At 47.3% G+C, this 14,166-nt stretch overlaps 1 protein-coding gene across 1 annotated transcript; it reads right to left on the reverse strand.

The window, feature by feature from the left end:
• Positions 1-391: 391 nt before the first annotated feature.
• On the reverse strand, positions 392-12,464 carry c25h8orf74 (chromosome 25 C8orf74 homolog). Its single transcript, XM_071366738.1, has 6 exons — positions 12,400-12,464; positions 2,256-2,445; positions 1,995-2,115; positions 1,715-1,817; positions 1,137-1,298; positions 392-869 (listed from the first exon to the last, which is right to left on the reverse strand). Exons 1-6 carry the CDS (start codon positions 12,445-12,447, stop codon positions 699-701), a joined length of 795 nt encoding a protein of 264 aa, XP_071222839.1. The 5' UTR covers positions 12,448-12,464; the 3' UTR covers positions 392-698.
• Positions 12,465-14,166: the final 1,702 nt, after the last annotated feature.

Genomic DNA, 14,166 nt, shown 5'->3' on the forward strand with positions numbered 1-14,166 from the left:
GTACATGAGAATTTTGGCAGTACGTGCAGACCACGTGTAACCACGCCAGCCCAGGACCTCCACATCCGGCTTCTACACCTGCAGGATCGTCTAAGGGGTGGGGGGGTGCTGAGGAGTATTTCTGTCTGTAATAAAGCCCTTTAGTGGGGAAAAACGGATTGTTTCGGCCTGGCTCACCAGTGGCTGGGCCTATGCCCTCCAAGGCCTATGCCCTCCCAGGACCACCCATGACTGCACCCCTGCCCAGTCATGTGAAATCCATAGATTAGGGCCTAATTTGATTTTCTCTTTTAGTCCTCATTGGGACTAATCTTCCATTAAAAAAACATATATGTGAAAATGTGATTGTATTATACAAAACACTGTTACAAACAGACATGATACACAGACATATTGACAAGATAAATAACCAAATTTATTTATTTCAATTGACTGATTTTCTTATATGAACTGTAACTCAGTAAAATCTTAGAAATGGTTGCATGTTGTGTTTATATTCTTGTTCAGTGGACTTTATTACTGATTTTTGTGTCAGCATGGCCTCTTGCTCCTCTCACTACCTCTTGGGTTTAGCTGTGTGTATGGCCCAGGTGGGATCATTGGAGTGTGTGAGGTCAGGGTGTGTGTGTGTGTGTGTGAGGTCAGGGGGTGTGTGTGTGTGTGTGTGTGTGTGTGTGTGTGTGTGTGTGTGTGTGAGGTCAGGGTGTGTGTGTGTGGTCAGGGTGTATAGAGTTCTCCCCGGTGGTAAGGGCTGTGTGTTGCAGGCTGAGCTCCAGTAGGTCATGCACCAGGCTGCTCTCCCTCAGCAGTCTCCCCATCAGCAGCTCTCCTCTGGCCCTCACAGTAGACCGCACTAGGTCTGCCACCTCCTGGAGAAACAATACAACTTCATACAGCACACAGTGGTGGTGGTGCTGGTCAAATCCATTTCAATTCAGTCAATTCAGGAAGTAAACTGAAAATCCAAATTCTAATTCCAAATTGATCTTATAGGAGACATTGAGGAAAATTGGAATTGAAATGGAAATTCAGTTTACTTTCTGAATTGACTGCATACAAAAAGAAATTGACCACAGCCTAGGGTGGTGATGGTGTGTGTGTCGGTGCGTGGATGCGTGTGTTTGGTGTGTGTGTACCTCTCTGTCGAGTCTGCCGTCATTTAATGTGTCCATTCTGACCTCTGACCCCTGTGGCCCTTCCTCCTCTCTGAGCCTCCGGAGTTCCTCCCTCTTCTGTTGCTTGGCAACCTGTAGCAGGGCACACACACGCTGGCTCTCCCACGCACACTCATCATCACCCTGAGAGACAGAACACACTCATCATCACCCTGAGAGACAGAACACACTCATCATCACCCTGAGAGACAGAACACACTCATCATCACCCTGAGAGACAGAACACACTCATCATCACCCTGAGACAGAACACACTCATCATCACCCTGAGAGACAGAACACACTCATCATCACCCTGAGAGACAGAACACACTCATCATCACCCTGAGAGACAGAACACACTCATCATCACCCTGAGAGACAGAACACACTCATCATCACCCTGAGAGACAGAACACACTCATCATCACCCTGAGAGACAGAACACACTCATCATCACCCTGAGAGACAGAACACACTCATCGTCACCCTGAAATGGAATATAAATGCGTACATACACATGGACACATACACACCCACACACACACTTCCTGTATCACCTGTGCCAGGGGGAGAGGTGTTGGGGGCACATGAACCTCCAGGTGTTTCTGATTGATTGACCGGTGACTGGTCCCGCCCACCACAGCTTGTAGCAGTCGTTGACTAAACGTCAGACAGGAACAGAACTCTGTGATACTTACCATTACATCATAGTCGAAGAAAAAACATGACGCACACCCAGAGAAAATGATTTTATGTAGAGGTGCTGACTAACGGCGAATAAACTATAAGCTATGAAAAATAAAGAGAGTCGCACACTCTCAGTTATTTATTGGTTACCTAGTGACACAAGTGTCAGACAGGAAGTGGAAGACTGCTTTGTGGTGGGCAGGAGGTAGGTGGGGCAAACACTCTTTCAGCCAATCTGAAATTAGGGCTAGCACTCTGGGCGGGTCCAAATCTGGAGGAGATGAATGAATCCGCAAACTCAATATAATCGATTACATTATTTTATATTATATAAATGGAGCTGCACAGTCAATTTGAATTATTAATTTATAATATATATATGTATAATAAAGACAATAGATAACTACTGACCAGCTAGCTGAGGGAACAGGTCTCTAGTCATCCCGGCCACTGCTCTCACAGCACTCCAGGCCAGGCCACGGTCGGCGGCGAACATGGCACACTCGTAAACAAACTGTTGATAGGCGCTCTGCCATACAGCGTCCCCAGAGAACTCAGGCCACGAGAAGTGACCGCTTAGCTGCTGCACACCCTCCTCTCTCTGACACACACAAGTTGAATAGTGAACAGAGTTCTGGAAACACATTTTATCTATATGAAGTCTGTATTTTACGGAAACTCACATACACTAAAGATTTACTATAGACTAGTTGATAATTGTTTAATGTCACTTCTTGGCTTGTATGATTCATAAACATATAATATAATATTATCTCAGGAAACCACACAAATCCTTTGTTTTAGGCAAACTATATGTTTTTGTTCATGGGTGTGAGGCGTTGTGCCCTGACTGGCCAATGACAATGTCATTTCTGGGCAATATTTCTGTCCAATTACTGAAACCTATTTTGTCTCAAAGAGCACTTCTGTAGACAAACATTATGTAGGTCTATAGCCTCTATAAAATGGACTTTTCCCAAGAAAAGAAGCATACATTAGGAGCGGTAAAAATAAAGCACAGTATTAGGGGTTATAACGTATTGTTATTCTCTGAATGAACTCAAGCATAGATTGCTAACTTTCTTTTCTAATTTGGCACTCAGAAACTAAAGGCCATGAGTAACTTGATCAAAAATAATGGCACCGATTGGCCTATAGGTGGCGCTGTTATAGGTAATCTCACTTAAACCCTCATATCCGTCACCCCGTTTGACCTAAAGACTTGAAACGTTGAGTCTTTATTATGTCCTCCATTTTGGAAATGTTGGAAAACCTTTGAAAAACCTTCTCATGAACCATAAGAAGTAACACCAAATTCGGTATGTAAGCCCGTGGTGCATCTCTTAACTAAGTTTGAGAAAAACTAAGGGATTGGTTAAGAGATGGCTGAGTTATTGATAAATCAGGATATATGATTTTACATGACCATAAAAACCCTTTGAAAATCCTCTCTAAAATGGCCTATCAACTTGAAAACTGTAGGGTAACCAAAGACACCACCATGATGAACCATGTTAAATTTGACATTGATATCTTTTAAAAAAATAAGGAAATTATTAACAATTAACTTCTTTGACTATGTAACGCTAATGCTTAAAATCTTCTTTTTTTTTTCTTCTCCTCATGGACTAAAAGTCTGATTCACATCAAATTCGATATTTCACAATAAGATTTTGAGAAAAGAACATTGATGCATTCAAACATGGCCACACTATTACAAGTAGATGCATATTAGCACATACACTAAAAATACTTCCAAAATCTTATTCTCATTAAACCATAGGACCAAATGACACCAAATGTATGCCCATGGTACATGTCTTTACATAGTTTGTGAAAAGCTAAAGGATTGGTCAAAAGATGGCTGAGTTTTTGACAAAATCAAAAAAAGATCATATGTTATATGTCCATTTTTTTAAACTACTGTAAATCCACTCTACAGTGGCCTATCATCTTTAAAATTGTCATCAGTATCATGGACATCCCTAAAATGAACCTTACAGAATTTGAAATTAATATATATATATAAAGTTATATATAAAAAGTTTATATATATAAAAGGAAACTATTAACAACTCATTCTTTTGTAACGCTAATGCTCAAAATCATTTGCAATCATCTTCTCCTCATGAACCATAACGTCCAATTCACTCCATATTTTGTGTTTACATCAAAAAAGTGTTGCTGCATTCAAATATGGCCATACTGTACCTATAGATGTTATGCTGGTGAATGAGGACCCAAAAGCGACGTAATAGTAACAGAGTCTTTATTCCAGTATTAAACAAATAATGATTCTCCTGGATAATCAATAGTAAATCCAAAACAGGAAACTGAAATCCTCTCGTCAATAGAGAGGAACGACTGGAGACGCGACCACAGACTGCAGGTCGCTTCGGGAACGCACTGGCCGTAGCTGACATAGACACCTGCTCACACGCAGCATCTGAAGAAGGCAAAGAACACGACAGGGCGAAACAAGGACACAGGAACAGCAAACATCAAACAAGAATCCGACAAAGACAGGAGCGGAAAACAGAGGAAGAAATAGGGACTCTAATCAGAGGGCAAAATAGGGGACAGGTGTGAAAGAGTAAATGAGGTCGTTAGGAGAATGAGAAACAGCTGGGAGCAGGAACGGAACGATAGAGAGAGAGAAAGAGAAAGAACCTAATAAGACCAGCAGAGGGAAGCACAGGGACAAGACATGATCAAAGACAAAACATGACAGTACCCCCCCACTCACCGAGCGCCTCCTGGCGCACTCGAGGAGGAACCCTGGCGGCAACGAAGGAAATCATCAATCAACGAACGGTCCAGCACGTCCCGAGATGGAACCCAACTCCTCTCCTCAGGACCGTAACCCTCCCAATCCACTAAGTACTGGTGACCACGTCCCCGAGAACGCATGTCCATGATCTTTCGTACCTTGTAAATAGGAGCGCCCTCGACAAGGACGGGGGGGGGGGGGGGGAAGACGAACGGGGGCGCGAAGAAAAGGCTTGACACAAGAGACATGGAAGACAGGGTGGACGCGACGAAGATGTCGCGGAAGAAGCAGTCGCACAGCGACAGGATTGACGACCTGAGAGACACGGAACGGACCAATGAACCGCGGAGTCAACTTGCGAGAAGCTGTCGTAAGGGGAAGGTTACGAGTGGAAAGCCACACTCTCTGACCGCGACAATACCTAGGACTCCTAATCCTACGTTTATTGGCGGCTCTCACAGTCTGCGCCCTGTAACGGCAAAGTGCAGACCTGACCCTCCTCCAGGTGCGCTCACAACGTTGGACAAAAGCCTGAGCGGAGGGAACGCTGGACTCGGCGAGCTGGGACGAAAACAGAGGAGGCTGGTAGCCAAGACTACTCTGAAACGGGGACAGCCCGGTAGCAGACGAAGGAAGCGAGTTGTGAGCGTACTCAGCCCAGGGGAGCTGTTCTGCCCAAGACGCAGGGTTTCGAAACGAAAGGCTGCGTAATATGCGACCAATCGACTGATTGGCCCTTTCTGCTTGACCGTTAGACTGGGGATGAAACCCGGAAGAGAGACTGACGGAAGCACCAATCAAACGACAGAACTCCCTCCAAAACTGTGACGTGAATTGCGGACCTCTGTCTGAAACGGCGTCTAACGGGAGGCCATGAATTCTGAACACATTCTCAATGATGATTTGTGCCGTCTCCTTAGCGGAAGGAAGCTTAGCGAGGGGAATGAAATGTGCCGCCTTAGAGAACCTATCGATAACCGTAAGAATCACAGTCTTCCCCGCAGACGAAGGCAGACCGGTAATAAAGTCTAAGGCGATGTGAGACCATGGTCGAGAAGGAATGGGAAGCGGTCTGAGACGACCGGCAGGAGGAGAGTTACCTGACTTAGTCTGCGCGCAGTCCGAACAAGCAGCCACGAAACGACGCGTGTCCCGCTCCTGAGTAGGCCACCAAAACCGCTGGCGAATAGAAGCAAGCGTACCCCGAACGCCGGGGTGGCCAGCTAACTTGGCAGAGTGAGCCCACTGAAGAACAGCCAGACGAGTAGAGACAGGAACGAACAGAAGGTTACTAGGACAAGCGCGCGGCGACGCAGTGTGAGTGAGTGCTTGCTTTACCTGTCTCTCAATTCCCCAGACAGTCAACCCGACAACACGCCCTTCAGGGAGAATCCCCTCGGGGTCGGTAGAAGCCACAGAAGAACTAAAGAGACGGGATAAGGCATCAGGCTTGGTGTTCTTATTTCCCGGACGATAGGAAATCACGAACTCGAAACGAGCGAAAAACAACGCCCAACGAGCTTGACGTGCATTAAGTCGTTTGGCCGAACGGATGTACTCAAGGTTCTTATGGTCAGTCCAAACGACAAAAGGGACGGTCGCCCCCTCCAACCACTGTCGCCATTCGCCTATGGCTAAGCGGATGGCGAGCAGTTCGCGGTTACCCACATCATAGTTGCGTTCCGATGGCGACAGGCGATGAGAAAAGTAAGCGCAAGGATGGACCTTATCGTCAGACTGGAAGCGCTGAGACAGAATGGCTCCCACGCCCACCTCTGAAGCGTCAACCTCGACAATGAATTGTTTAGTGACGTCAGGAGTAACAAGGATAGGGGCGGATGTAAAACGCTTCTTGAGGAGATCAAAAGCTCCCTGGGCGGAACCGGACCACTTAAAGCAAGTCTTGACAGAAGTCAGAGCTGTGAGAGGGGCAGCCACTTGACCGAAATTACGAATGAAACGCCGATAGAAATTAGCGAAACCGAGAAAACGCTGCAACTCGACACGTGACTTAGGGACGGGCCAATCGCTGACAGCCTGGACCTTAGCGGGATCCATCTGAATGCCTTCAGCGGAAATAACAGAACCGAGAAAAGTGACAGAGGAGACATGAAAGGCGCACTTCTCAGCCTTCACGTAGAGACAATTCTCTAAAAGGCGCTGGAGTACACGTCGAACGTGCTGAACATGAATCTCGAGTGACGGTGAAAAAATCAGGATATCGTCAAGGTAAACGAAAACAAAAATGTTCAGCATGTCTCTCAGTACATCATTAACTAATGCCTGAAAGACAGCTGGAGCATTAGCGAGACCGAACGGCAGAACCCGGTATTCAAAATGCCCTAACGGAGTGTTAAACGCCGTTTTCCACTCGTCCCCCTCTCTGATGCGTACGAGATGGTAAGCGTTACGAAGGTCCAACTTAGTAAAGCACCTGGCTCCCTGCAAAATCTCGAAGGCTGACGACATAAGGGGAAGCGGATAACGATTCTTAACCGTTATGTCATTCAGCCCTCGATAATCCACGCAGGGGCGCAGAGTACCGTCCTTCTTCTTAACAAAGAAAAATCCCGCTCCGGCGGGAGAGGAAGAAGGCACCACGGTACCGGCGTCGAGAGAAACAGACAGATAATCCTCGAGAGCCTTACGTTCGGGAGCCGACAGAGAGTATAGTCTACCCCGAGGGGGAGTGGTCCCCGGAAGGAGATCAATACAACAATCATACGACCGGTGAGGAGGAAGGGAGCTGGCTCTGGACCGACTGAAGACCGTGCGCAGATCATGATATTCCTCCGGCACTCCTGTCAAATCACCAGGTTCCTCCTGAGTAGAGGGGACAGAAGACACAGGAGGGATAGCAGACATTAAACACTTCACATGACAAGAAACGTTCCAAGATAGGATAGAATTACTAGACCAATTAATAGAAGGATTATGACATACTAGCCAGGGATGACCCAAAACAACAGGAGTAAAAGGTGAATGAAAAATCAAAAAGGAAATGGTCTCACTGTGGTTACCAGATACTGTGAGGGTTAAAGGTAGTGTCTCACATCTGATACTGGGGAGAGGACTACCATCTAAGGCGAACATGGGCGTGGGCTTCCCTAACTGTCTGAGAGGAATGTCATGTTTCCGAGCCCAAGCTTCGTCCATAAAACAACCCTCAGCCCCTGAGTCTATCAAGGCACTGCAGGAAGCAGCCGAACCGGTCCAGCGTAGATGGACCGACAAGGTAGTACAGGATCTTGATGGAGAGACCTGAGTAGTAGCGCTCACCAGTAGCCCTCCGCTTACTGATGAGCTCTGGCTTTTACTGGACATGACATGACAAAATGTCCAGCAGAACCGCAATAGAGGCAAAGGCGGTTGGTGATTCTCCGTTCCCTCTCCTTAGTCGAGATGCGAATACCTCCCAGCTGCATGGGCTCAGTCTCTGAGCCGGTGGAAGGAGATGGTTGAGATGCGGAGAGGGGAAACACCGTTAACGCGAGCTCTCCTCCACGAGCTCGGTGACGAAGATCTACCCGTCGTTCTATGCGGATGGCGAGTGCAATCAAAGAGTCCACGCTGGAAGGAACCTCCCGGGAGAGAATCTCATCCTTAACCTCAGCGTGGAGTCCCTCCAGAAAACGAGCGAGCAACGCCGGCTCGTTCCAGTCACTGGATGCAGCAAGAGTGCGAAACTCTATAGAGTAATCCGTTATGGATCGATCACCTTGACATAGGGAAGCCAGGGCCCAGGAAGCCTCCTTCCCAAAAACTGAACGATCAAAAACCCGGATCATCTCCTCTTTAAAGTTCTGATAATCGTTAGAACACTCAGCCCTTGCCTCCCAGATAGCTGTGCCCCACTCCCGAGCCCGACCAGTAAGGAGTGATATGACGTAAGCGATCCGAGCTCTCTCACTAGAGTACGTGTTGGGCTGGAGAGAGAACACAATATCACACTGGGTGAGAAAAGAGCGACACTCAGTGGGCTGCCCAGAGTAACATGGTGGGTTATTAACCCTAGGTTCCGGAGACTCGGAAGACCAGGAAGTAGCTGGTGGCACGAGACGAAGACTCTGAAACTGTCCAGAGAGATCGGAAACCTGAGCGGCCAGGGTCTCAACGGCATGACGAGCAGCAAACAATTCCTGCTCGTGTCTGCCGAGCATTGCTCCCTGGAACTCGACGGCAGTGTTGAGAGAATCCATAGTCGCTGGGTCCGTCTTGGTCGGATTCTTCTGTTATGCTGGTGAATGAGGACCCAAAAGCGACGTAATAGTAACAGAGTCTTTATTCCAGTATTAAACAAATAATGATTCTCCTGGATAATCAATAGTAAATCCAAAACAGGAAACTGAAATCCTCTCGTCAATAGAGAGGAACGACTGGAGACGCGACCACAGACTGCAGGTCGCTTCGGGAACGCACTGGCCGTAGCTGACATAGACACCTGCTCACACGCAGCATCTGAAGAAGGCAAAGAACACGACAGGGCGAAACAAGGACACAGGAACAGCAAACATCAAACAAGAATCCGACAAAGACAGGAGCGGAAAACAGAGGAAGAAATAGGGACTCTAATCAGAGGGCAAAATAGGGGACAGGTGTGAAAGAGTAAATGAGGTCGTTAGGAGAATGAGAAACAGCTGGGAGCAGGAACGGAACGATAGAGAGAGAGAAAGAGAAAGAACCTAATAAGACCAGCAGAGGGAAGCACAGGGACAAGACATGATCAAAGACAAAACATGACAATAGATGCACATTAGCACATATGCTAATGATAAAAATACTTTACACATTTTCTCCTTGTGAACCATGAGTCAGATTGACTCCAGATTTGGTATATAGACTCAATGAATTTGAGAATTTTTAATTTTAACCTTTATTTAACAATGACGGCCTACCGGGGAACAGTGGGTTAACTTCCTCGTTCAGGGGCTGAACGACAGATTATTACCATGTCAGCTCAGGGATTCGATCCAGCAACCTTTTGGTTACTGGCCCAACGCGTTAACCACTAGGCTACCTGCCGTCCCTACACTCTAACCACTAGGATACCTGCCGTCCCTACACTCTAACCACTAGGCTACTTGCCGCCCCTACACTCTAACCACTAGGCTACCTGCCGTCCCTACACTCTAACCACTAGGCTACCTGCCGTCCCTACACTCTAACCACTAGGCTACCTGCCGTCCCTACACTCTAACCACTAGGCTACCTGCCGCCCCTACACTCTAACCACTAGGCTACCTGCCGTCCCTACACTCTAACCACTAGGCTACCTGCCGCACCTACACTCTAACCAGTAGGCTACCTGCCGCCCCTACACTCTAACCACTAGGCTACCTGCCGCCCCTACACTCTAACCACTAGGCTACCTGCCGTCCCTACACTCTAACCACTAGGCTACCTGCCGTCCCTACACTCTAACCACTAGGATACCTGCCGTCCCTACACTCTAACCACTAGGCTACTTGCCGCCCCTACACTCTAACCACTAGGCTACCTGCCGTCCCTACACTCTAACCACTAGGCTACCTGCCGTCCCTACACTCTAACCACTAGGCTACCTGCCGTCCCTACACTCTAACCACTAGGCTACCTGCCGCCCCTACACTCTAACCACTAGGCTACCTGCCGTCCCTACACTCTAACCACTAGGCTACCTGCCGCACCTACACTCTAACCACTAGGCTACCTGCCGCCCCTACACTCTAACCACTAGGCTACCTGCCGCCCCTACACTCTAACCACTAGGCTACCTGCCGTCCCTACACTCTAACCACTAGGCTACCTGCCGCCCCTACACTCGAACCACTAGGCTACTTGCCGCCCCTACACTCTAACCACTAGGCTACCTGCCGTCCCTACAAGCTAACCACTAGGCTACCTGCCGCCCCTACACTCTAACCACTAGGCTACCTGCCGCCCCTACACTCTAACCACTAGGCTACCTGCCGCCCCTACACTCTAACCGCTAGGCTACCTGCCGCCCCTACACTCTAACCGCTAGGCTACCTGCCGCCCCTACACTCTAACCACTAGGCTACCTGCCGTCCCTACAAGCTAACCACTAGGCTACCTGCCGCCCCTACACTCTAACCACTAGGCTACCTGCCGCCCCTACACTCTAACCACTAGGCTTCCTGCCGCCCCTACACTCTAACCGCTAGGCTACCTGCCGCCCCTACACTCTAACCACTAGGCTACCTGCCGCCCCTACACTCTAACCGCTAGGCTACCTGCCGTCCCTACACTCTAACCACTAGGCTACCTGCCGCCCCTACACTCTAACCACTAGGCTACCTGCCGCCCCTACACTCTAACCACTAGGCTACCTGCCGCCCCCAAGCTGTGAGAGTGTGTTAAATGATTACTCGCTGTATTCAAAGTTGGCCAAACCAGAGCTATAAGAACTAAATCAATGGACCATGGGGCCATGAAATGTGGAATGTAAACTTTACCATTAGCAGCAAGAACTATTGATCACGTGGACTTCATCTCATGCAAATGACTGTTAGATTTAAATTATGCAGACGAACAATGTGAAATATAGTATATCTGTATAATCACATATTGTTGCCTTATTATGTGATGTGAATGTAGTGAAAAGTGGATTTTTTATTTGTGAAAATCCTGTCGCTTACGTATTACAGCTGTGGAGAGTGTATTGAATTATTTTGGAACGCTAATGTGGAGTGTACCAAGTGAGATTCTAAATATTTACACAAGCAGATTTCGACAAAATAAAGTCCCAGAATTCAAAGATGACGGCAGAAATATACCATTAGCCTACACTAACTCTGAAAATATTCAACAAATCATAACATAAATTGACCCCAAAGTTGGTATATAAACTCAAAACATGATGTAATGACTTCACTTGCGTCATCCTTGAGGTATTGATTGATAAACATGATAATGCTTTCACTGATGAGGAAGATAGTTCCTAGTCTACATGATACAGTGCTTGCTTTGTTATCCAACTGATCTTGAATAATTTCTGTCATCATATGAACCCTGTTCATTGCTGTTCGCTGCTATATATATATATGTGTTATTATTGTTGTTATTATTATTATTATTTACAACAATAATAATAATAATAATATGATAGCATGGATAAAGGCACACACCGCGCACAGAAACACGAGCCCTTGCTGTGCGCGCACTATCCATCATGCATTGTTGTGTGGGCAGGGCGCTTGCATCTCTACTGAAGGTAAGATAGTTAAAGAGATAGACAGCAGATGTTATCCTGATACTGTGTGGCAGAAATTCTAACGCACTGGATTAGCTACGATGTGTGTGTGTGTTGTTTTCAGAGCCATCCCACCAGTCTCATCAAATATGTGCGATTCGGCTGCTAGAGAACTTGTTGCTTTAAACAGGAGGCTACCGAGTGTGTGTGTACATCGCAAATATCTCTAAAATGTCTCTGCCCATCCATAATTTCTCGGCCTCCCTTCACACCTGTCAATCCTCTCCCCTACCCTCGATGATCTCGTGTCCTGTAGCCTAGATCAGTGAATATCGACAGGCTACCAATCGTCGCTTACCGCTTGCATGCCGACTAGCCTACCCTAAATGTGAAGTTGTAACGAAGTTAGCTAGTTAACGTTACATCATGCAATTGAGTAACAGTACATCATGAATAGCCTGCATGTTGGATAGCGTAGGCAACACTTGTTTTAGTGACGCTCTAGTAATCCGCACAATCACGTATTGTTTATCGTCGTATTCTCTAAACCTGGAGTTGCATTTATGAATGCCGTTTTTGTGTTTTTATTTTACCTGAAGTTTGGCAATCTCCGCCATCTCTGCGTCTGTCAGGGAGGCCATTGCAGCGTTGTCAGGGGGGGGGGGGGTTGCTATGGGAACCACGGCGCAGGTTCTGACATTGGCTGATGACGTCGCCTGACTGGAATTTCCTCCCATTTCAGTATTCTGATGTCTATTCCTAGGAGTTTCTGAAGGTGTCTATTTCGAGTTAATTAACCCGAAACCTCGTTTTATGTCTTGTCTGCTCCTTAGTTGAGTTGACAACCTGCAGTAGGTGTGTGTGTGTGTGTGTGTGTGTGTGTGTGTGTGTGTGTGTGTGTGTGTGTGTGTGTGTGTGTGTGTGTGTGTGTGTGTGTGTGTGTGTGTGTGTGTGTGTGTGTGCCAGTGTGTGTGCCAGTGTGTGTGCCAGTGTGTGTGCCAGTGTGTGTGTGTGTGCCAGTGTGTGTATCTGTGTTTTTGCCTGCCTGAGTGTGGGGGGTTAATTCCCCGTGAACACAGATGGCTCAGGCATTCTAATCCTTTTTCTTATGAATCCCACCCCTTCCCCTCTCCTCTCCTCCACCGTCCTGTTGTTGGGATCACAATTAGATAAATAGTGTGGGCAACAGAGCGAGAACCGGAAACAATGCGCCTAATATTATTTCAGGGCCATTAATAACGGAGAGAGATAACGGAATGCCATGCTGTGCAGACCGGGTCATGGGCAGAACTGGGAGTTTACGGTTCCGTATCTGACATGGAGTTTACCTTTTCCGTATCTGTGGATTACATCAGAGACGCTGCTTCTAGCTGTGCATTATAAAGCAGAGAGCTGTTGTGGGATCTAGACCTGTGGGAGACTGGACAGTGAGTCCTGCAGTGAGGAGTTGACTCGCTGAATCATCTGTTTCTGGTAACTGTGAGTTGAGGAGTTGACTGGCTGAATCATCTGTTTCTGGTAACTGTGAGTTGAGGAGTTGACTGGCTGAATCATCTGTTTCTGGTAACTGTGAGTTGAGGAGTTGACTGGCTGAATCATCTGTTTCTGGTAACTGTGAGTTGAGGAGTTGACTGACTGAATCATCTGTTTTTGGTAGAGAAGAAGCTGATGGGTTCTTTAAGGTAAGCACAGGAGAATAACTACAGTGTGTGTATGTGTGTTATTTATTTAGCCTGTAGCTCCTGTGGTGAGGTGGATTAAGGTGTTTGTTCAGGTGAGTCACAGCTGCTTAGGAAGCGATGAGGGTCAGAGAGGGAGGAGGGAGGGAGGAGAGGAGAGGAGATAACGAGAGTGGAGATGAGAGGGGGAGGGAGGACTCAGAGGAGAAGACAAAAAGAACAGACCAGAAAGCAGAGGGGTGAAAGCAAAGGTGTTGAAATGAAGGAGAGATATTGGGTTACGAGAGCGGGAGAAGTTGACGGAAAGGAGGATATTTTTGAGACTGAGACAGAGTTGTGAATCTGACCCCCCCAGAGACACACTTCCTGGTTCAACTGTCTAGTTCCTGTCATCACAGGAAGTTGACAGGCTTCTATACCCCCCCCCCGACACACACACACAAACTAACACACACACACACACACACACACACACACACACACACACACACACACACACACACACACACACACACACACACACACACACACACACACACACACACACACACACACACACACACACACACTCCAGTGGAGCAGGTGTCTCAAAATTGCCAAGGCAGATCTGAAAAATACACACAGGAGAGAAGCTATTTTGGTGTTCTTGTCAAACCAGTCAGTCTCCAGCCTTACCAGGAG

Source organism: Salvelinus alpinus, chromosome 25 (genome assembly GCF_045679555.1).
Source record: "Salvelinus alpinus chromosome 25, SLU_Salpinus.1, whole genome shotgun sequence".
In the NCBI taxonomy this organism is placed as follows: domain Eukaryota; kingdom Metazoa; phylum Chordata; class Actinopteri; order Salmoniformes; family Salmonidae; genus Salvelinus; species Salvelinus alpinus.

Bases quoted from the DNA above. Each gene is read 5' to 3' on its own strand.
- c25h8orf74 (XM_071366738.1), bottom strand. From the start codon at position 12,447: ATGGCCTCCCTGACAGACGCAGAGATGGCGGAGATTGCCAAACTTCAG. The intron at 2,446-12,399 runs GTAAAATAAAAA...TGTGTGTGTCAG, and splicing joins CGGAGATTGCCAAACTTCAG to AGAGAGGAGGGTGTGCAGCA. The intron at 870-1,136 runs GTACACACACAC...TTGTTTCTCCAG, and splicing joins ACGGCAGACTCGACAGAGAG to GAGGTGGCAGACCTAGTGCG.